Source organism: Mustelus asterias, chromosome 2, assembly GCF_964213995.1.
Source record: "Mustelus asterias chromosome 2, sMusAst1.hap1.1, whole genome shotgun sequence".
In the NCBI taxonomy this organism is placed as follows: Eukaryota; Metazoa; Chordata; class Chondrichthyes; order Carcharhiniformes; family Triakidae; genus Mustelus; species Mustelus asterias.
The window spans coordinates 147,057,379-147,081,953 of NC_135802.1; the positions used below are offsets into that span (position 1 = coordinate 147,057,379).

General features: G+C 44.0%; 1 protein-coding gene across 1 annotated transcript in view; it reads right to left on the reverse strand.

The window, feature by feature from the left end:
- Positions 1–24,575, reverse strand: part of cep72 (centrosomal protein 72) — a 147,033-nt gene that overhangs the window by 16,177 nt on the left and 106,281 nt on the right. The window contains 6 exon segments of the mRNA XM_078200732.1: positions 1,752–1,863; positions 2,694–2,814; positions 5,304–5,509; positions 6,514–6,667; positions 10,343–10,638; positions 13,885–14,088. Of these exon segments, the coding sequence (XP_078056858.1) occupies positions 1,752–1,863; positions 2,694–2,814; positions 5,304–5,509; positions 6,514–6,667; positions 10,343–10,638; positions 13,885–14,088 (1,093 nt within the window).

A 24,575-nucleotide genomic window follows, 5' to 3' on the forward strand; every position in this document is an offset into this window, starting at 1 on the left:
GTGGCCCTATGTGGACCTCTACCCACCCATCTAGAGGCTATGCGCATGGTCAACGACTGAGGTGAGCCCCCGAGGGGGCCTTCGCATCCCCCCATTGCCCTCCCTGTCTTAAATTATGTGTTTCCAACCTACAGGCTGCTGAGGCCATTAATTACCGTTCCATTCTATCTGCAACCCAGTGCAGACACAGCCAAACCCAGGGAGAGTGAATGAGACAGTCCTGCACACCAAGCTGTGCTTGTTTCCCCTGGAGCACACAGCCCTTGCCCCTCCCTCCAGCTGCAGCATACCATGTTCCCAATGATTCCTCCAGCTGCATGCTCTCTTCCCCCCTGGACTGTCTCCTAATTTCTGACCTCTGACCATGAGGTCCACATAGCCCCTGGACTGCCTGTAATTTGTCCAACTGTACACCACAACTTGCACAAAGGAAACCTGCCTCTGTTGTAGCTCCTCACCCTACAAATGAGAATTCTTCAGAGAGTTCAGTGATCCACGTTTTCAGAGGGAGCTGGGGCAGGACGAAGAATAAAAAAGAGACAGCCTTGCTTAAGGTGTTGATTGGCACTGGGGACCCGGGTTCAATTCCAGCCTTGGGTGACTGTGTGGAGTTTGCATGTTCTCCCTATGTCTGTGTGGGTTTCCTCCGGGTGCTCTGGTTTCCTCCCATAGTCCAAAGATGTGCAGGTTAGGTGCATTAGTAACCCAAAATGTGTAGGTTAGGGGGATTAGTGAGGTACATATGTGGGATCACAGAGATAGAGCCTGGGTGGCATGCTCTGTTGGAGAGTCGGTGCAGACTCAATGGGCCGAATAGCCTCTTTTTGCATTGTAGGGATTTTATGATTCTATTAAATGCTTGCAACACTGGAGGAATCCATCTGTGTGACTGCATGGCTGGTCCCCATCTATTAGAGTAGATCAGATTTTGCCCCAAGTTATTTCCTAAAAAAAGATAGCATATTAATTACTTCCACTCCCTTTATGACTTGGGGAGCTAAGTCAGGAGTGAGGTGGATGCTCATCAAGAGGATGAAAACAATTTCACAAGGGTGGCTAACCCTTCTTTCAGATTGCATCCTCTATTGACCACTGACCAAGTCATGAGGGAGGGAGGGTGGTCCCTGCAGGTGAATACAGACCTGGATAATGCACAGATGCTAAAGGACATAACAATGACTTGGGAGGATTTTTTAAAAAAGTTTTATTAGTGTCACAAGTAGGCTTACATTAACACTGCAATGAAGTTACTGTGAAAATCCCCTAGTCGCCACACTCCGGCGCCTGTTCGGGTACACTGAGGAAGAATTTAGCATGGCCAATGCACCTAACCAGCACGTCTTTCGGACTGTGGGAGGAAGCCGGGGCACCCAGAGGACACCCTCGCAGACATAGGGAGAATGTGCAGACTCCACACAGCGAGTGACCCAAGGAATCGAACCTGGGTCCCTGGCCCTGTGAGGTAGCAGTGCTAACCACTGTGTCACCGTGCCGCTTGGTAGTGTTCTAGGTTAATGTTGGGGGGGGGGGTTGATACTGCAAAAAAGAGTCATCCTGTTATGTAATCTTCCCAGGGGTTTAGTGCAATACCTGCCCATTGCAACAGGTTACAAAGGACGCAACCTGCTACTAACTAGCTGAAAATTTCTACAAAAAGATCTTGTGAATCACATCTTTTTTCGGTACAGTGATAGGGTAGGATTCAAAATACGTGGGTTTGAGAACTGATGCACTGGTCGAATTGCTGCTACCTGTGGCTTTCCTGGAGCTTATCGGTCAGTTCTTGGATTTTGGTGAAACATTGGACTTGGTGCTTCAGATTGTCAATCTCACATTGCAGCTTCTGGTTGTGGCCCTGCAGCTCTAAATATACAATGAAAAAGGGAAATAAGCCATGGAAAAGTAAGTCTATGCCACAAGAGAAGTTAAAATGCATGAAATGTCAATGACCTGAAATTTCAACTCTGTCTCTCTCCACAGATATTGCCTGACCTGCTGAGTTTTTCCAATTTTTTCTGTCTCTATTCTAGAAATACATAAGCTACATAGCTGCTGCTATGGAAATAATCTGCATTCATATAATGCTTTCCATAAACTCATAGTGCCCGAGGTGCGTTACAGCCAATTAATTCATTTGGAACATGACATAGCCAATATTACACAGCACAGTTTATTGCCTCATCTGGAGCACGGTGCCTCTGACAGTGCAGCACTGGACTAGGTGAAGTGCTGGAGTGGCGCTTGAACGCAAGGCCTATTGAATCAGAAACAAGAGGCTTGATGGGCCGAATGGCCTTCTTCTGCACTGTAGGGGATTCTATGTTACCAATTGACCATGGAAGCAGCCATTATACACCAAGATCGGGGATGTTTAGCTATTACAAATGGTTCTTCTGGCAGTTGTAGCACCTCCATTAAAGCCAGCTGAGGTCACCCAAACCTTCCAACAAGAAGAAATAGTTACCAAATCCTCAGAAGCTTGTGTTAATAAATTTATTACACTGAATGAATTATTTTCCTAACCTATTAGTGCTGCAGGGTCAAGGTTTCGGCACTGCACAGTTTGCAAACTGGTTAGTTTTTAATCATAAAACAAGCTTTCCCTTTCAAAACACACATTATTTCACAAAGTCTACACAATGCAAGCATGCTAATGTGCTGCATTCATAAAAGGCCCATTCATAGGGACTCACCTTCAACTTGTAGGTTTGTGGAACTGGAAGCATTGAGCGCTTTTTGTTCTAGTTTTATCAGATGGTTCTGTAAATGATTTTTCTCATCCAATGTCTGACCCAAACAATCCTTCAGTGTTTCCTGTCACAGCAGAGCCAAACAGAACCCATGGAAAAGTTTGTTACAAAGGGGCCAAAGACCAACCAACAAACATTTACTTGCCCAATTAGTCCCAGAATTTTATTTTACTGTAATCACAAGTACTTAATTGCTCATTAACTGCATTATAAAGAGGCCATATTAATTTGTCATAACATCAGGCTGCTTTCATGCATTACTCGATCGTAAGGTTTTTCAAACTGTTTGCCAGAGTACCGCTCTGCCCAATCATACGACTAATGAGGTTAGTTTCATTTCTCGTTTGCTGCCCTGAAACCTACACTTAATTTCTTATAAATTAAAACAAAAAGCCACAAAGAGTTCTCAACATGATCAAGTATTTTGCTACACTTCTGTAAATAATATACCCAATGCATTTCCATACACATCTGGGCAGTCTCCCACCTGCTCTTGCTTCTTAAAGATAGTGTCAGCCACCCCAAGGGAAACAGTGCTATCATTGTGGAACAATTTTATTAGTTGGACTGCTTCCAACAATTGTACAATGCCTGTAACATATTAAATCATCACAAGGCACTTAATAGAAGCATGGTCAGACAAAAATAGATAGGGGGAGACATTGGGGCAGGTGGCTAAAAACTTGGTTAAAGAGGCAAGTTTATGTAGGATCTTAAAGGAAAAAGGGTAGGAGAGCTAGAAAGGTTTGGGGGTTTGGAATGCTCGATCTTATGGTCTAGCCAGCTGAAGGTACAGCCACCAACTATAGAGTGAAGGGAGTGAGGGTGCATTTCAGGCCAGAATTGGAGGAATGCTCTTGGGGGGTTGTCAGGCTGTAGAAAGTCTGAGAGATGGGGAAGCCCGAGGCCATTAGGGATTGAAATACAAGTAAGAGAATTTATAAATCAATATGTTGGTGGATTAAACATCAATGTATGTCAAAGAGTACAAGGGTGGGAAGAGAACAGGACTTGGTGCGTACGTGATGTACGGGTGTCAGAGAGGGTTGGATGAGTTCTAATTTATCCTGGGTGGAATATGGAAGGGCAGCCAGGACAGTACTAGAAAAGATTAATTTGGAAATAACGAAAACATGGATGAGGGTTTCAGCAGCAGATAGATTGAGGCAGAGGCAGAGGCAGACAATGTTAAAGCAGGTAGTCTTTGTGATGGTGAGAATATATTGGAATATATATTGGAAGTTCAGTTCAGGGTCAGATAAGCTACTAAGGTTATGAATAGGCTGGCTCAGCTTCACACAATGATCAGGGAGGGGTATAGAACCACTGGTGAGGAAACAGGTTTCTTGGTAAAGGCCGAAGATGGTACCATTGGTCTTCCCAATGTTTAATTATTTTGTTTCTATTGTCACCCAGTAATTTCAGAACTCTTTTGCAGTATCTCACTGCAGATGAACCCAGAGACTGACAGGAACTGTGCTATGGGAATAATTGCCTGCATCACAAAAGGTTCATACTAATACCAGTTGGGTATTCACATGCAAAGTCCTTTTAGGTCGGGCTCTTTCAAATCAACAGCCCAAGTTGCCCAATTGCTAATACTCATCAAAAGCCCCTGAATGCAACTGTAATTAACATCATTGAAATGATTACATGTGTAAGGTGCTAAAATCTTATGAGGACAGGTTGCTTAGACCAGGCTTGAATCCCCCTGAATATAGAAGATTAAGGAATTATCTAATTGAGATGTTTAAAAGAATCGATCGGATTGATCGAGAGAAACCATTTCTTCTTCTGGCGGAGTCAAGAAGAATGATCCTTAGAATCAGAGCTAGGCTGTTCAGGGGATATGTCAGGAAACACCTCTTCACACAAAGAATTGTAGAAATTTGGAACACTCTTCCCTGAAAAGCTGTTGAAGCTAGGTTAAAACTGAGATTAATACTTTTTTCTTAGACAAGGGTATTAACGTTTAAAGTTTATTTATTAGTGTCACATTAACAGCGCAATGAAGTTACTGTGAAAATCTCCTTGTCGCCCACACTCCAGCGCCTGTTCGGGTACACCGAGGGGGAATTTAGCATGGCCAATGCACCTAACCAGCACATCTTTCGGACTGTGGGAGGAAACCGGAGCACCCGGAGGAAACCCATGCAGACACGTGGAAAATGTGCAAACCCCGCACAGACAGTGACCCACAGATAGTGTCGGGGATCGAACATGGGTCCCTGGCACTGTGAGGCAGCAGTGCTAACCATTGTGCCACCATGTTGCCCGAAAATCAAGTTGGATAGAAAGGTGAGTAGATGGATTCAAAATATAGATTAGCCATAATGGATGGCAGAATAGGCTCAGTGGGTTGAATGAATGTCCATGACCCTCTGCAAAATGGACCACCTTGATGGAAAGAATATTCAGTAATAGAAAGCTCGATGTTAATCTCAATTTCTAAAAATTACATTGCTGGGATAGTTGATCCTGTTGAGGCAATTGCCCTCTGCACAACCTGACTTTCACAGGTGGAGGCTGAATTGATGAGTGACCAGTTCTTACCATGTCTCTTTGAGCTTGAGTTAGTTGCATGGACAGCTTTTGGAATTCTTCAGTATACTGCTGCTTCTGCTGGCAAAGACAGGTTCCCAAAGACTCGTTCTTCGCTTTTAATTTGTTGATCCCTTCTTGAAGTTTCTTGGTTTCTTTTGGCTGGTTTTCAAGTGCCACTTGCTCCTTCATGGCGCACATCATTTTTCTTGCCTGATCTATTTAGACAACAATAAAAGTGAGTGTCAATGGCAGTACACATTACAGGTACAGTATCTCAAATCTGGTTATCCAGAAGCTGGCAGTGTCTGAAAGCTGGGCATTTTCTTTTTAAGCGCACCATGCAAAACTTTTAAGTCAGCGAAAAAACTTGCTCGGGGAGTTGCTGCATTGGAGTGCTGGTGTGCCAAGCCTTTATCCACGTTGTGTGCCTGATGTTTTGAGTGGCTTATCGACCCTTGACTTCACCGGGCCCAGCTCGAAAAAGTTCAGAGTGTTGTAGCATCAACGCAGTTTTGTGCACCCATTATTTCTCCGAGTGGTCCGAGCCACCCTTTACACCAAAGTGCTTTGCAATCATATAATTTGGTTTCCACGTGTCCCCTATTCATTGAATTAAGCGGTTCCGGCAAGTTCCAAAACTTGCCACAGACTCGGTCCCAAGGCTGCCAGTTTTGAGGCATCCTACTTGCATATAATTGTACAGCACACTCTCAAGTGCAGGTGCCCAAAGGGAGGCACGGTGGCTAAGTGGTTAGCACTGCTGCCTCACAGCACTCGGGGCCCAGGTTCGATTCCCGGCTTGGGTCACTGTCTGTGCGGAGTCTGCATTGTGTCTGCGTGGGTTTCCTCCAAGTGCTCCAGTTTCCTCCCACAGTCTGAAAGATATGCTGGTTCGGTGCATTGGCCATGCTAAATTCTCCCTCAGTGTACCCGAGCAGATGCCAGAGTGTGGCGACTAGGGGATTTTCACAGTAATTTCATTGCAGTGTTAATGTAAGCCTACTTGTGACACTAGTAAATAAACTTTAAACTTTAAAGTCTAGAGTGGGAATGGAGCCCAAATCATTCTGACTCAGAGTCGAGAGTGTGATCCACTAAGCCACAAGACACCCGAGATAAATGGGAGAGGTCAGGTAGCTAGCATTTTATCCTTAAACTACAGCACATCCATCCTTTGAAATAATTGCAAATTCAGGAAAGAAAACTGAAGAGTACTCACACAGAAATTTTTGGTTACAATGAAGAGACTTAAATCCGTTCCAATATCTGTCAACTAGATCGAGAAAACTATCCATGAGATTTGGGTTGAAGAAATCTGCATCGGCTGGTGGACATTCTGTGGACAGTACGTCACAGGACATCGAATGAGCTGTCTGTAAAATGCAAATCGTACGGCAGAGAAAGGTAGTGAAAAATTCAGACATGACTATTTTTACACAGCACCACAAAATTAGACATCAGCTGCTGTCAGTACTTTGCTGCACTTGCTGTAGTTATCAACTAGCAAAATAAACTGTCCAATGCTGACAATAATAGCCTACTTTTGTTAGAGAGAGAAAATTATCCTGAAAGCGTTTACACATTAAGATAATCTGCTGCCAGTTATCTTTCCCACATGAGCAAATTCACTCATTTATTTCTGCAAAGGATAGATTTATTATAATTAGCCTGTTTCCTGCTCTCTCTCTCCCTCCACTGTTGTTGCCTGGAGTGCTGAGTGTTTGCAGAACATTAATTGCATTACTATTATCGTACAGACCAGGTTGACGTGACAGTGTTCTTCCTCCAAATTCAGGATGTGGAGTTGCCGGCGTTGGACTGGCGTGGGCACAGCAAGTAGTCTCACAACACCAGGTCAAAGTCCAACAGGTTTATTTGGTAGCACAAGCTTTCGGAGCGCTGCTCCTTCATCAAGTGAGTGGAGAGGTAGATTCACAAACATGGCATATACATGCAAGGACACAATTGCAAAATGATTACAGATTGGAATGTGAAGAATGGTTGGAATGCGAGTCATTACAGGTATTCAAGTGTTTACAGACACAAAGAGTACAGTAAGTAGTCTCACAACACCAGGTTAAAGTCCAACAGGTATATTTGGTAGCACGAGCTTTTGGAGCATTGCCCCTTCATCAGATGAGTGAAGAGTTCAATTCACAAACAGGGCATATATATATAGACACAAACTCAGTTACAAGATGATGGTTGGAATGTGAGTCTTAACAAGTAATCAAGTCTTTACAGATGCAGACAATGTGAGTGGAGAGAGGGTTAAGCACAGGTTAAAGAGGCGTGAATTGTCTCCAGCCAGGACAGTTAGTGAGATTTTGCAAACCCAGGCAAGTCGTGGTGGTTACAGATAGTGAGACATGAATCCAAGATCCCGGTTGAGGCCGTCCTCATGTGTGCAGAACTTGGCTATCAGTTTCTGCTCAGCGATTCTGCATTGTCGTGAAGGCCGCCTTGGAGAACGCTTACCCGAAGATCAGAGGCTGAATGCCCGTGACTGCTGAAGTGTTCCCCAGGAAGTAGAACACTTCCTGTGCACGAAGATATGATCCACTCATCGATCGACAGTTCCGACGTGCCACAATTAAAAACCGCACAGACCTCCTCGGAAGACAAACACGGGACACGGCGGACAGAGTACCCTTCGTCGTCCAGTACTTCCCTGGAGCGGAGAAGTTACGACATCTTCTCCAGAGCTTTCAACATGTCATCGATGAAGACGAACATCTCGCCAAGGCCATCCCCACACCTCCACTACTTGCCTTCAAACAACCGTGCAACCTCAAACAGAACATTGTTCGCAGTAAACTATCCAGCCGTCAGGAGAAAAGTAACCATGACACCACAAAACCCTGCCACAGCAACCTCTGCAAGACGTGCCGGATCATCGACATGGATGCCATCATCTCACGTGAGAACACCATCTACCAAGTACACGGTACATACTCTTGTGACTTGACCAACATTGTCTACCTGATGTGCTGCAGGAAAGGATGTCCCGAGGCATGGTACATTGGCGAGACCATGCAGACACTACAACAATGGATGAATGGACACCACTTGATAATCGCCAGGCAGGAGTGTTCCCTTCCTGTCGGGGAACACTTCAGCAGTCAAGGGCATTCAGCCTCTGATCTTCGGGCAAGCGTTCTCCAAGGTGGCCTTCACGATACACGACAACGCAGAATCGCTGAGCAGAAACTGATAGCCAAGTTCCGCACTCATGAGGACGGCCTCAACCGGGATCTTGGGTTCATGTCACACTACCTGTAACCCCCATGACTTGCATGGGTTTGCAAAATCTCACTAACTGTCCTGGCTGGAGACAATTCACATCTCTTTAACCTGTGCTTAACCCTCTCTCCACTCACATTGTCTGCATCTGTAAAGACTTGATTACCTGTTGAGACTCGCATTCCAACCATTATCTTGTAATTGAGTTTGTGTCTATATATATATGCCCTGTTTGTGAATTGAACTCTTCACTCATCTGATGAAGGGGCAATGCTCCAAAAGCTCGTGCTACCAAATATACCTGTTGGACTTTAACCTGGTGTTGTGAGACTACTTACTGTACTCTTTGTGTCTGTAAACACTTGAATACCTGTAATGACTTGCATTCAACCATTCTTCACATTCCAATCTGTAATCATTTTGCAATTGTGTCTTTGCATGTATATGCCGTGTTTGTGAATCTACCTCTCCATTCACCTGATGAAGGAGCAGCGCTCCTACAGCTTGTGCTACCAAATAAACCTGTTGGACTTTAACCTGGTGTTGTGAGACTACCCCAAATTCAGGTTTAGCAAAGAACTGATCACAGCAGGTTCGCACTACCAATATTGCCTGCTTGCAAAATACTGACTTCTACCTGCAGATCAGGCTGTTTAAACTGAGAAACTGCGCTGCGGAGAGTGAGTTGCGTTGAGTCACACGCTGGTCAGAGTCAACCCGACAAATTGCACATTCTGATCGTCACACTGCCATGCGAATATGGACCCAATCAGGGAAATTCTTCATTTGTATGAACTCAATCAAGATGCACATGCCAGAGTTGTCACAAGGTGGCAATGTGTTGGACTTAGACTAGCATCCGATTAAATGTCACCGCAATGGGCATTGTGATGTTTTGTGCATCCTGTCTACTCGTAGGTAGTGTTTAGTGTTGTACATTCCAATGCAGAATTGCCACTTCACCACAATTAGGATGCCAGCATCAGAAAGAAGCAAGAAAATAACCATTTTCTATAAAGCACGCTGAAAGATATGTCCAATACTGGAAGCTTTAAAAAAATCAAGAATTAATTTCTGAATCTGCAGCAGGTAAAGGAGACAGAACATTGGCACCCCTCAGAGAAAAACAGCTGCATTGGCATCTTTTAACAACAAAGCAAAATGCTGCAACAATGAAAGTGTTGTATCTGCAATTCAGAAAAGACATGAGAAATCAGGAATGTCTGATGATTCTGGCACTCTGATTCTGCCGATCAATGTATTTAAACTAAAAACAGAAAATGTTGGAAAAGCACTCAGGAGCTAAAGCTGCTGTGGAGAGAGAGAAAAACAAAGTTAATGTTTCAGCATTTTTTGTTTTAATTTCAAGCTTCCAAGGTGGGGCGGCATGGTGGCACAGTGGTTAGCACTGCTGCCTCACAGCGCCAGGGACCCGGGTTCAATTCCAGCCTCGGGTCACCGTCTGTGTGGAGTTTGCATATTCTCCCTGTGTCTGCGTGGGTTTCCTCCGGGTGCTCTGGTTTCCTCCCACACTCCAAAGATGTGTGGGTTAGGTTGATTGGCTATGCTAAATTGACCCTCGTGTCAGGGGCTTAGCAGGGTAAATATGTGGGTTTACAGGAATAGGGCCTAGGTGGGATTGTGGTCGATGCAGACTTGATGGGCCGAATGGCCTCCTTCTGCACTGTAGGGATTCTATGATCCAGCAGTTTTCTTTTGTTTCAATGCAATTTGTTTTGCAAATTTAAGCAGCTCCACTTTCCCTCTCTGTCTCTCAACCACTTGTGTTGAGTATAGCAACTCACCCCACAGCCTCTAGGTCTGGTAGCGTTGCTCTTCCCATCGTCCTCACCAGGTTTCTGAGGCGAAGGCTGCCTTCTGCCATGTTGCTCCTCTGTCGGACTGTAACGAGAAGCTGGCGCAGTCGGCATTGCCAAGGGCTGCCCACCCAGTAGGTTTAGCATCTCTGCAGGTTGGCCATGTATCAGCCTGATGGGCTGATCCGCAGCTTTCGGCTTCTCCCCATTCACCTCATTGGTTGGCAAGGAAGCTGTCGATTTGGAAAGTTGATGCCCTGTTGCAGGAGAATTGGACGATGAGCCTGTGGGGAATAAAGAACCTCCATTTCAGAAATGCCTGGGGATGTTCCAAAATCCCCTCCCAATTGTTTGCCCTTGGAGTGTAGTCACTGCTGCTTTGGAGGCAAATGAGAAAGACCAACTTTCACAAAGCAAGGCCCCAGGACTGTAACAAGATAAATGATCAGTTCATCTGTCTTTGTGGTTTTGGCTGAGGGACAAATGTTGACCAGGACAGCAGGGAGAACTCCCTGCTCTACACTAAACAGTGGCATGGGATCTTTTACATCCAAATGGGGGCAGGATTCTCTGGCCGTTCACGCCGGTGGGATTCTTTGGTCCCACTGCAGTGAACGGAGATTTGGCTGAGCGCCAAATTCTCCATCATTGCTGGCAGTGAGGCTTGAACAGCCAGAGTTCCAGCCGGAGTCTCAGTTTGATGGAAAACAGGAGCTCTGACAGTGCAGCACATTCCCAGCTGTAGGGCATGGAATCAATTGTCTTCTGGCTGCCATCGCAGCTGGAATTGGAGAACAAATCAATCTAGATATAAGACCATGCGATCATATTGCAGAAGTGAAGTCAGGGAGCAAATATGCCGTCACATTGACGTGACACTCTGGGCGGGATTTTCTGGCCGCGCTCACCCCAAAACCGGAAAATTTCGCCCAAGGGCAACGGACCGTTGCATGGTGTGTGTCCCCCCACCCCCGCCTCCACCTGCTACGATTCCCCTGGTGGGCGGGACGGGAAAATTCCAATTGCTGTGACAGAAAGATGTCCTTTGACTGAGTGAAAGAGGAACATATAGATCCCCATTAAAGAAAATGGGAGTGTAAATACCACTGTGCACCCAGGTCCCCAAATTTTCCTCTAACGTTGAACCTAAAGTCAATCTTGATGCTTGAAGAAATCACAAAGCAAGCAGTGAGCACATTGTCGTTTTGAGAGTCCCGAAAGGGCCCACAATTCCATTGAAGGAAGAAATACATTAAAGCATGGAGAGTCTTCCTATTTTACAGAAGCAAATATGCCCCTCTCTTCTTAACTAACAATAGCTGGCATTTACATAGCACTAACATTGGAAAAATAGAGTTTATGATATTGGAGCAAAAGAAAGCAACTTCTCAGAAGTGCAATCTGACAAATATGACTATTTAGGCAAAGGCGGGAGGGTTAACCAAAAGCATGGTCAAAGAGTTGGTTTAAAGGAGGAGATATAGTGGATAGGCTGAATTGTTTAGGGAGGGTATTTATAGGGTGGACCAAGGTGGCTGAAGGCATGAGGGTTAATGATGGGGCAGAAGGTGTTGGGAGGCCATAGTCAGTGAAAGGAAAATGTTGGGGTGAGGGGAAGGGTGGATGTTTGTTGGGCTGGAGGAGATTGGGGGAGACTTAAAATACACAAATGCAAATTTGAAACGTACACTGTTGTTGGACCAAGAGCCAATATAGAGCCAATTCAGTGAAGATTGAGGTAATGGGCGAGTAGAACTTTGTATGGCATTGGACTGGTATTGGGAAATAGGATTTTGGTTTAAATGTAGTTTATGAGAATGTAGGACAGGAACCTCTTGAAGAGACACTGGAATAGTCTACAGGTGGCAAAGCAATGAATGAGGGTCTTAGAAGCAGATGGGTAGAGGTAGGGGAGGAACAAATGATATTGTGCAATTAGGCTGCCTCGGTGATGGAGATAATATGCAGTCTGAAACTTAGTTCAAGGCTGAGCAGAATATTCAGGTTGTGAACTGAATTTTTCAGGCTCTAACAATGGTGGCAAAAGTAGTTAGTGCTTAGAGAAAATCACAGCTCAACAAGTAGTCAGGCATTACAGAGGTAGTGGAGGGGTCAAGAGAGATGATGGAGGCAGAGCTGGGTGTTTAAATGTGGAAGGTAACACAGGAATACAAGAGACGGTGCTCAAATCTGAGAAAGAAATCTACTGACAGCACAAAAACATACATACGTCTGTAATAACTTTCCAGGCAGGTGGGTTGTGTATTGCAAGGCAAGCAAAGTCCAACAGGTGGCCCTCTTGCCAAGATATCCTTTTCTCGAAGGATCTCAAAATGCATTCTGTTCCATTATAATCTGGAATGAATTAGTAATTAGGAAACCTCTGTGGCTTTCCGCCACCCCCGATTATAACAAAATAAAATAGGAAGATAATCGAAGGGTGGGATCAGTTTTGCGTTTCTCAAACAAAGAACCACAGTCAGCTCAATCAGCTTTTGTGTTGTAAACATCGGTGTTCAAGTTGATCTCAGGAATGAATATAATCAGTTGATCACTGCCCTAACACATTGGCAACTACTAAACTCTGATTAGAAGTGCAGCATTTCTGCACCTATATCTAAAACGGTCGAGAGTTTTTATTTTGCAGTTTACTAATTACCAGACCAAAGCAAAATGCTGTGAACTTCGAAATAAAATGGGCGGTACGATAGCACAGTGGTTAGCACTGCTGCTTCACACCGGGTTCGATTCCCGGCTTGGGTCACTGTCTGTGTGGAGTTTGCACATTCTCTCCGTGTCTGTGTGGGTTTCCTCCAGGTGCTCCGGTTTCCTCCCACAGTCTGAAAGAGGTGCTGGTTCGGTGCATTGGCCGTGCTAAATTCTCCCTCATGGATGCAGCAGGCTTTGAGCAATTACAGAGACAGGGAAAGGTGGGGAGGAAGGAGCAAGGACATGATGACTGGGCTGGAGTTTGTACCTGTGAAGGCGGGAGAGGCTCAATGACGGAAGGAATGATGCCGCAAAGGTAAAAGGAGATCTTGCACCATCATTCCTTTTGTCAATTAACTTCCTGTCTTGTCACAAACAGTCCTTTTGTTCTCCTTCCCCTTCTCATGACCTCTATACCTGCCTAAAACCTGTTGCATCTTAACTTCATCCGGTTCTGGCGAAAGGTCATTGAGCAGAAACATTAACGGCTGTTTCTTTCCCCACAGATACTGCCTAACTTGTTGAGTGTTTAAAGCATTTTCAATTTTTACTGCAAACATGTCAGTCTTCACATTTCTAATGTACTGTTTGAACATTTACACAGCTCTTTCTTGTAAATGTTTCATCGACTAACAATTCAAAAGTCACTGTGGTATAATTTGGTGCCTCTCTTTCAGCTGTGTATTTCTCAATGACAATGAACTCAATCAACAGGCTAATGGTCCTGGGGACAGTATGTGAACTGGCTGAAGGATTCTTTGCGCCATTTCCTGCCTTTTGTAATTTTGCACAGAGTTTGTGGCATCAGGATAGTACAATACCTGGGTGTGGGGTGAAGTGTGGGCGGGAGGTGACTCTGTGATAGGCCTCAGCCTCATCTTGAAATTTCAAGTTGGGATCCACTGCAGGGAACTCTCGCGGTTTGTCATCTGCAAATGTTACTCGGCCACATCGTGCAGTGCCCTCGGTGCCACAAGCAATGGCACGAGATCGTGGAGAGGAAGCACTGGGCGATCCTGGATATTCTAGGCAAAAAGAAACAAAGGGACAATCCTCAGTTAAATTATACAGATAGTAGGATTCGTTGACCAGAAAGTCCAAAAGTGTGCAGGTTAGGTGGATCAGCCATGCTAAATTGCCCCTTAGTGTCCAAAGATGTGTAGGTTAGAGAGATTAGCAGGGTAAAGACGTGGGGCTACGGGGATAGGTAAGATGCTCTTTTGGAGAGTTGGCACAAGCTCGATGGGCTGAATGGCCTCCTCCTGCACTGTGGGAATTTTGCCATTCTCGAAAAGGTACAAGGGTGGGTCATTGTTGTCCTACAACATTGTCTATTTAATTACAGCATGGTTGATCTCAACTCCATTTACCTACTTGTACCTCGATACCCTTATCAAACAAAGATCCATCAATCACAGGGCTTGAAAATTTCAACTGCCCAAGTCATCTATGGGAAGAGATTGAAGTTTCCACCCTTTGTATGAATAGCTGCCTCCTAACTTGACTCCAAAATGGACCAGCTCTTGTTTTATGATGTGATGAGAATAGCCATTCCCAATAACACAACAGGCTGCAGTATATGAAGCCTTAGCACAACAAACCTATATTCTCAAATTCAGAACTGAAAGCAGCAAATATGTTTTTTGAAACAAAATGCATCTCTCTGTCATTGCGAGTTCTCCAAATTCTGGAGCAGAAACTTGGCATTTAAGTGACACCAGAGGGCGCTTGAGCAACATCCCAATCATAACATTTTGGCTTAGCCCCGTCCGTAAATGCAGCAAAAAGGATCCTCACTTACGTGGCCCAAATTGATGAGATGATTTGCAGACATTGCTACACTCTGTGCAACAACTGAACAATATCTGAGTGAATCTTCATTCACAACTGATTTTCAAATGTTCAACCAGTTTTGTCATTGAGTGCGAAAATGAAGGGGAAATTCTAAGTCACATCCACAAACCTGAAATGCAATTTGCTTATGACTATCAGCACAGTTTAAGTTAATTATGAACGACAGAAACACTACATAAAAAGTACAAATAAATTCACTGCTACTTAAGTGCCCACTACATCATGAATCACATTTGACCATGCTGATGCTGTTCCGGTCCCTCCATGCTGATGCTATAGTTAAGAAAGCCCATCAACGTCTCTACTTTCTCAGGGGGCTAAGGAAATTTGGCATGTCAGCTCTGACTCTCACCAACTTCTACAGATGCACCATAGAAAGCATTCTTTCTGGTTGTATCACAGCTTGGTATGGTTCCTGATCTGTCCAAGACCGCAAAAAAAACTAGAATGGGCCGTGAACGAAGCCCAGTCCATCACTCAAGCCAGCCTCCCATCCATTGACTCTGTCTACACTTCCCGCTGCCTCGGGAAAGCAGCCAGCATAATCAAGGACTCTACGCACCCTTGATATTCTGTCTGCCACCTTCTTCTGTCGGGAAAAAGATACAAAAGTCTGATGACACGTACCGACCGACTCAAGAACAGCTTCTTCCCTGCTCCCTGCTGCCATCAGACTTTTGAATGGACCTACCTCATATTAAGTTGATCTTTCTCTACACCCTAGCTATGACTGTAACACAACATTCTGCACTCTCTCGTTTCCTTCTCCATGTACGGTATGCTCTGTCTGTACAGCGAGCAAGAAACAATACTTTTCACTGAATACCAATGCATGTGACAATAATAAATCAAATTAAATCAAAAATATTAATGCAGTAAAATCTCTTTTGGGAACATTTTCACTAAAGGTTCAAATGGTCAGAATGTTTTAAATAATAAAAGACTGAAAGAATTTATTTAATAGCATGGATTAAGACACAGTTCAGGCCAATGGAATGAACATAGGAACAGTAGCTACTTCAACCCCGGAGGCTGATCTGTATTTCAACTCCATTCGCTCCCCTTTTCTCCATATCCCTTGATCCCCTTCCCCAACCTTTGAAAACTCCAATTATCCCAGCATCTCATTGAGACAGTTCTGGATGTCCATCTCAGTTCTTGGTGTGAAGAAAGTGCTTCTCAACCCCTTTCCTAAATGGCCTGGCTCTAAATTTAAGATCTTACCCCCATCGTTCTGAATTCCCCCCCCCCCCCACCCCCCACCCCGGACCCTCTGTAACTACCCCATCTAATCATTTTAAACACCTCAACCAGATAGAATAAATTCCGTACAGTGCAGAAAGAGACCATTCGGCCCATCAAGTCTGCATCGACGCTCCTACAGAGTATCTTATCCAGACCCTATCCCCATGTATTTAACCCGCTAATCCCCCTAATCTATACATCTTGGCACACTAAGGGATACTATAGCATGGCCAATCCATCTAACCTGCACATCTTTGGACTGCGGGAGGAAACCCATGCAGACACGGGGTGAATGTGCAAACTCCACAGTCACCCGAGGCTGGAATTGAACCAGGGTCCCTGGCACTGTGAGGCTTGGTGTTATTGTGGTGAACCAACACTGCACCCTGTCAAAGATCAATATATTCTTCCCGAGTAGTGATTCTTGGAACTGAATGGAGTAACACGTTTCAACCCCACAAGTGCCTTTACAATGGATCTCAAGATTAAAATGGACTGAAACATTAAATACCAATTTCCGAATCAATTTTGATATCAATAATGCAGCTGACAAGAACCAACAAACCCAGACTTACTATATTAATTACAATTACCAAGTTGAGGGCAGCAGTAAGTGAATCAAGAGAAGTCCAGGAACTGGGAACGGGAAAACAGTAGCAAGTGAGGGTTTTCAAAAAAAGTGGTATGAGAGTAAAATAAAGTTCTTTCGGTGGAGAAGCTGGGATTGTTCTCCTTAAGAGCACGAGAGACTAAGGGGAGATTTAATAGGCGTTTCAAAATGACATGGGATTCCAATTGAGTGAATACAGAATAAATGTTTCCACAGAACGGGGAGCGGGGGGGGGGGGGTGCCAAAGGGGTAACCAGAGAGTATTCTGTAACTTGATTTTGTGTCTCTGTATGCCCTGTTTGAGAGCAGATATCCACTCCATCTGACGAAGGAGCAGCGCTCCGAAAGCTAATGGCATTTGCTACCAAATAAACCTGTTGGTCTTTAACCTGGTGTTGTTAAAACTCTTACTGTGTAACCAGAGAGCACAGACTTTAGATAATTGTCAAAATGGGAGAGGATTTTTCTTTTCATATAGCTAGTTATAATGACCAGGAAAGCACTATCAAAAAGGGTGGTGAAAGTGGGTTCATCGTAACTTTTAAAGGTAAATTGGACGTGTGTTGAGAAAGCAGACTATGCAGAGGTATGAGGAAAAAGTAGGGGAATGGGACAAATTAGATGTACTGTGTGATTCAATGAATGTCCAAAAGATGCAGTCAGAAGAATTGGCTTTGTTAAATTGTCCCTTATTGTCCCAAGATGTGTAGGTTAGGTGGATTTGCCATGGTGAATGCACAGAGTTACAGGGATAGAGTGAAGGGGAGGGCCTGGGTGGAATGCTCTTTTGGGGAGGCGGTGCAAACTCAATGGGCTGAATGGCCTCCTTCTGCATTGTAGTTCTACGGAATCGGGGAAATCAAGGCATTGTTAAAGCAGAACAGTGAATGGTTACTAAACTGACAGTCTTTCATGTTAATTTCAACCAGAATTAAAGTCAACTCTAGACCTAGCACAAATAGAATAATTGAGTGGTAAGGAGCAGGATGTGTTGACAAATGTAAGAGTTTGTGGATCATTGGTATTTGGATTTATATTCTTTACGTACATCAGATGTGTGATTTTCTGACGTGTTTTGTGTGCTATATGGTCAGCAAGGGCATTGGTTGAGTGTGCACCTATTGAGAAAGGGAGGGATCCCTCACCCCCCCCGAAATAAAGAAGCGTCTGGGAGAAACTGGGAAGACTGGTTAAGGGAGACAGACCAGGCTGCGGGTCTGCTGGAGCAGGGCAGTACTGGTGAAGGTGAAACAAACAAGCAAGGTGACGAGGTAGCCTTTTGGAATGTGGAGGAACGGGCCTGAAGAATTAGTGAGTACAAGAAAAAGCAATATTTTTCAGAGTTCAAGCATCCAGACTGACAAGGAATGCTTAAAAACATTTAAGAACATCCACTGCCTTTTTGCACCACAAGCACTTTCCACCTCTCCCCTACTTCATGTCCTCCTTCAGAAATCAAATTCTTCTCATTTGCTATTTATAGTCATGCTATAGAGTGTTGAGCTTCTTTAGAATTGGTATTAACTGATTGTTTCATGAAAAGGAATGTGTATATCAGGAAGTTATTGAAGGTCTTAGAAGAGGGACTGCTTCTAATGTAAAACGTTAAAACATGGAAAATCATTTATTTTCTTTCTTCAATTCGTTTTGAAGTGCTGTCGCGATTTGTTAAATTTTATTTAAGGAAAAGGAAATCTATTAATTGTATAAACTGAGGGCAAGAACAAACAGATGGCAGACACTCATTATTTAAATACATATAAATCGACGTTGATTGACACTAGGTGGTGAGTAGGGTTGAGAGCTATATACTTGCAATGTTTCACTTTGTGAATCAATCAAAACTAAGGCTGGATTCTGTTCTTCCTCCGCCAAATGGCTGTTAAAAGTGTAACACTGTGGTCTGAGCTACAGTCTTATTTCTGGCTTACACATGTTTTGAGCTAATATAACAACTGGACTAGAGTAGGCCACGTAGTCCCTCAAGCTTGCTCCGCCATTCAATGAGACTGTGGCCTAACTCCATGGGAAAGATTTTCTGATATTTGCTCCAAGTGCTGGCTCTGGCCAGAAAACTGGCGTGTAGCTCCCTGGCTGCACAGCCGACTTTCCTCGCCAGATAATGCAGCACTTAAAATTTTAAAAATGCTGCAGACATCTCTGATGTCATAATGCTCACAAGGTGGGGCTTGATAGACGTGGCAATGCTGACTCCACAGGGATTGGGGTGCCCTCTTTCGTGCTATAAAAAAAATCCCCAACCAATGGATATGGACAGTGTCTCTCCCCCCCCCCCCCCCCCCTCCCCTCGGGCAAGTATTTCTCCCCCCCTGGGGGCTATACTTACTTACGCTTCACCATTTTAAATACCTATTGTAAACCTCTCCAAAATGACATCACGTCAGCAAGGGACGAATTCTGAATGTGGGGAGAACATATGGAGGGGAAACGCGCAAATCATATTTAAATTAAATTGTATTGAAATGAGGTTCCCGCTCTTTACGGATGGGAATTTGTTACATCACCGGCAAAGGCCAGAGAAAATCGTAAAACAAGATCTTGCCAGCGAGAATCTTGCTTTCATATTACCCTCCCAATTTCTGCTGCTGTCACTTTCACCAAGTTGGGAAATGTAGTGGATCGTAATCTGACGATCATGCGAAGTATTGTCAGGTTCACTATTTAAATTCCTTCTCCAATCCTTAGGTTGCTGTTTTCGTGGAGGAGGGTAAATTCCTGAAGGCAGTGGGAATCACGCTGGATAAGTCAGTTCATGAACATTGGGGGAAGCCTGCTGTGGATTCGGGAATCCTTTGACGGGTAGATTTAAAACATCTTGCCAACCACAACTGTCACAAATAGATGCTGTTATTAATTCAATGCTTGATCATAGAGCTCTGTCCTTAAAAGGTATAAGATGACTAAATTGACCAGCACTGCGTAAGGATTCAGAGACATTCATGTGCTTTATCCAGTGGATAAAGTTCTCTTCTGCATTCAAAAGGATGGAGAATCAGATATTAATGTATGTTGCGAGCCTGTTGTTTTATTTTCACTTTGATTTATATATCCTGACACCTGCTGAACCTTTGAAGGGCTCTTTAATATCCACTAGGTATAGACTCACTGAACTACATAACACTGAGAAGTCTTTGAAAGGCTCACAAATAAAGAATAATCAACAATTCAAAATTTGTTTTAAAAAATGTCCTCTCTTATAATTTCATAAAACTGTCAAAGGAAGCACTGAAAGTCCTATTGAAAAAAAAGCCTTTAATTTACTTAACATCTTCAAATTTTGGCTAAGCAAGCAAACAGGCATTGATAAAACACTTCATAGAAATATATTTATTACAAGTTCATAAAATTGTCAAACAAACAAAACCAGAAGTCCCCTTTGCGGTTGTGTAGGCAACTCTCGAAAGGGCCGAATCCATTGATGAGCTTAGCCAAGCCATCTGGAAGAACAGCATTTGTTGATACAGCTGCCAGATGACCTCATTTTAAATGCCCAGCTGAGTTCCAATACTCCTAAATCCTTATAAATGGTAATCTGACATTTTCCTGTGTTTCGCAATGGTGGAAAATATCACATTAACGGACCAGTCTTTATCACTTAAAACTACATGATAAGACTTACCTACAGGCTAATCAATGCACAAAAAAGCTAAGAAAAAGCATATTTCTAATGACGAAAATCTGAAATAAAAAACAGAAAATGCTCGGATAACTCAGCAGTCTGGCAGCATTGGGGAGAGAGAAACAAAGTTAATGTTTCAAGTTCCTAAGGCTCTTAGACTTAGTTAACTCTGTTTCTCTCTCCGCAAATGCTGTCAGGCCCACAAACGTCAAGTGACACAGCAAGATCTGCAGTGTAAGTAAAACAATAGCATTGGAATTACTCACTCAAGAAAAATGAGAGACTTCACAGGAAGATTAATCAGCCAAATATTGGCTCTGAACCACTTTAGGTGACATTAGCATTGGTGACCAAAGGTTTGGTTGAAGAAATTGGTCTTAAAGACTGTTTTAAAGAACAGGAAAGTAGCAGAGAGGTGTAGGGAGGAAATTCTAGAGCTTAAGAATATAGGTTGCTAAAGGCACAGCTGCCAATGGTGGAATGAAAATCAGGAGTGCACAAGAGGGATAAATTGGAGGGATGCAGAGATGTCAGATGGTTGTAAGGCTGGAAAAGGTGGGATGTCTGAGCCCATAGACGGATTTTAAAAAGGCTAAGAATTTTATCTTTTTAAACAAAAGGGCTAAAAACTATTCCTTAAATTGAATTGATTTATTACTGTCACATGTATTGGGATGCAGTGAAAAGTATTGTTTCTTGCGAGCTGTTGCAGACAAAACACATCGTTCATAGAGTACATAGGGGGAGAAGGAAAAGATATAGTCTTGTAGTTACCGTTAGGGTGAAGAGAAAGATCAGCTTAATGTGTGAGAGGACCACTCAAAAGTCTGATGGCAGCAGGGAAGAAGCTGTCCCTGAGGCTAAAGACAAGTGGCAAGATATTTCTGGATAAAAGGTTCAGTTTTCTCTAAATGTACCTTCAAGATGTGTAAATGAAAAGATTCAAATGCCATTCATCCATGAAGTTCAGAGCCTACACCACAATTAAAGATCATGGGAGAATTCTCCAGTACTTTAAACAATTCCAAGGTCTCTGAAGTCAGGAGTACTTAACTGTTCATGGCTAAGAAAACAAGAGAGGGGTCTATTGCATAAAATTCGAGCAGTTGATTTCAAAGTACAATTCTCAGCTCTAATCGCATGCACAATTAAGGAGGGAAACTGATCATAATGGTCAACTAACGTCTGCCATTTTCCATTACTCTCCGGAATCGGTTGCATTCTTGGACACACGCTTCTCCATTAAGGACGGTCACCTCAGCACCTCACCGTACCGCAAGCCCACGGATAACCTCATGATGCTCCACTTCTCCAGCTTCCACCCTAAACACGTAAAAGAAGCCATCCCCTACGGACAAGCCCTCCGAATACACAGGATCTGCTCGGATGAGGAGGATCGCAACAGACACCTCCAGACACTGAAAGATGCCCTCATAAGAACAGGATATGGCACTCGACTCATCGATCAACAGTTCCGACGCGCCACAGCGAAAAACCGCACCGACCTCCTCAGAAGACAAATACGGGACACGGTGGACAGAGTACCCTTCGTCGTTCAGTACTTCTCCGGAGCGGAGAAGCTACAGGATCTCCTCCGGAGCCTTCAACATGTCATTGATGAAGACGAACATCTCGCCAAGGCCATCCCCACACCCCCACTTCTTGCCTTCAAACAACCACACAACCTCAAACAGACCATTGTCCGCAGCAAACTACCCAGCCTTCAGGAGAACAGTGACCACGACACCACACAACCCTGCCACAGCAACCTCTGCAAGACGTGCCGGATCATCGACACGGATGCCATCATCTCACGTGAGAACACCATCTACCAGGTACACGGTACCTACTCTTGCAACTCGGCCAATGTTGTCTACCTGATACGCTGCAGGAAAGGATGTCCCGAGGCATGGTACATTGGGGAAACCATGCAGACGCTACGACAACGGATGAATGAACACCGCTCGACGATCACCAGGCAAGACTGTTCTCTTCCTGTGGGGGAGCACTTCAGCAGTCACGGGCATTCAGCCTTGGATCTTCAGGTAAGCGTTCTCCAAGGCGGCCTTCACGACACACGACAGCGCAGAGTCGCTGAGCAGAAACTGATAGCCAAGTTCCGCACACATGAGGACGGCCTAAACCGGGATGTTGGATTTATGTCACATTATCAGTAACCCCCACAGCTTTCCCCCTGATCTTGCAGAATCTCACTAGCTGTTCTGTCTGGAGACAATACACATCTCTTTAACCTGTGTTGAATGCTCCCTCCACCCACATTGTCTGTACCTTTAAGACCTGGCTGGCTGTAAAGATTTGCATTCTAATTAGTATTCTGTAACTTGATTTCTGTGTCTGTGCACTGTTGGAGAACAGATATCCACTCCATCTGACGAAGGAGCTGTGCTCCGAAAGCTTATGGTATTTGCTACCAAATAAACCTGTTGGACTTTAACCTGGTGTTGTGAGACTTCTTACTGTATTTTCCATTAGCACAGGAATCAATTCATAGGTGCCTTCACTTGCAATGTATTAAACATTTGGGCAACTGGTAAACTTGTTTCACTGCTGATGGAGAGCATTCAAAATCCTCTAAAATGCCCTAATATATCTGTAGCAAACGAACATACTAAATAAACCAAAAGAAACAACATGTCTTATTTTGCAACTAAATAGGTGGATGGGCACGCAACAACAGTTGCTGCCAATGAACTGCCTAGGTCAATTTCAAAAGCTCCTCAACCATTGTCTCCACGTTTGTGCAATTGTTTCAAAAATTAACATTTAATGATGGGGATGATTCATATCCTGAATGTTAAATATCAACTTAAATGCCAGCATTGTTTTGCGTAACCTTTAATGATGAAAGATTTGGAGTTTAGCTTTCCTGTTATGTTTCCATTCCTTCATGGAATACGGGTGGTGTTGGTAAACCAGCATTTATTGCTTAAATGTTTGAGAAGGTGGGGATGAGCCGATCTTTTTGAAACACTGCACTGTGTAGTCTAAGTCACAGCTTTTATATGTCATGGCACACCTCTATGCTATAAAAAAAAATTCTGACGCAGACCTCTTATTTTCTCTGAACTGCCCTTTAGTAGAAGACTTTTGTGGGTGATTTTCTGCCCGTGTCCAATGTCAGAGAGAACGGCGATGTGAATGAAAAATCTGGAGGGAATCAGGAAATGCAGGTTTCCATGTTTTACTGTGTATGTGTGGATGCCAAAACTCTGGGGGTGAGGGGGGGGGGGGGGGGGTGTTCTCCTCGTCCGCTGCGCTGGAGACTCAAGCGGAGGACATTTAACGGGCTTCCCGCTGGGCAATACAGTCTCCGCGAGTCTCCAGGCGCTGAATTTCCGGCGCCGTCAGCTCCGCACCAGAAATTGGCGCGGAGCCGAATAATTTATTTAAATTAGCATTTTAATATAATTTGCCTATCATTAGCGGGCCTGGGATTGAAATCTCCAGGCTTGCTAGAGTCTCCCCCCCCGCCACGAGTGTTTCATTCCAGCGGCATTTACAATACCTCCCCACTTGCAGGGAGTGGACAGCCCGACCTCGCTGGAGTGAAGGGGGGGCGGGTGGCATCGAAGTCCCCCTGGAGGTCGGAGGAAGGGGGAGAATCGCCCCCCCATCCCTGTGATTTCCACCATAATAACTAGAGGAATTTCACAGTAACCTCATTGCAGTGTTAATGTAAGCCTACTTGTGACTAATAAATAAACTTTAACTTTAAATAACGCTGAGCACTGATAGTTTCAGTTCCAGCCATCGCAAAACCTGGGCCATTGACTTGGCGACATGTAAACAATACAATATAAATTTAAACTGTATCGAATGAGCTTTGATTTCCTTAAAAACACAGTTCAGAAATAATTTATCCAGTTCATGCAAGATTTAATCGTTTGAAATGGTCATCAAGATAAATGTTGTCTGTTTCTCTCCACAGATGCTGCCTGATCATCTGAGTTTTTCCAACATTTTTTTCTTCTTACATTACATCCCTGACATCTGCAGTACTTTCCTTTTGTATTAATATTACCTCAGATAGAAAAATTAAGTATGAGAAAAAAACAGAGACATAATTAAAAAGGAAAGAGGAGAAAGGTGAAGTGTAGGACAGAAGTTTCAGCCTAAATCTAAACTCATAGCTCGGCATTAGC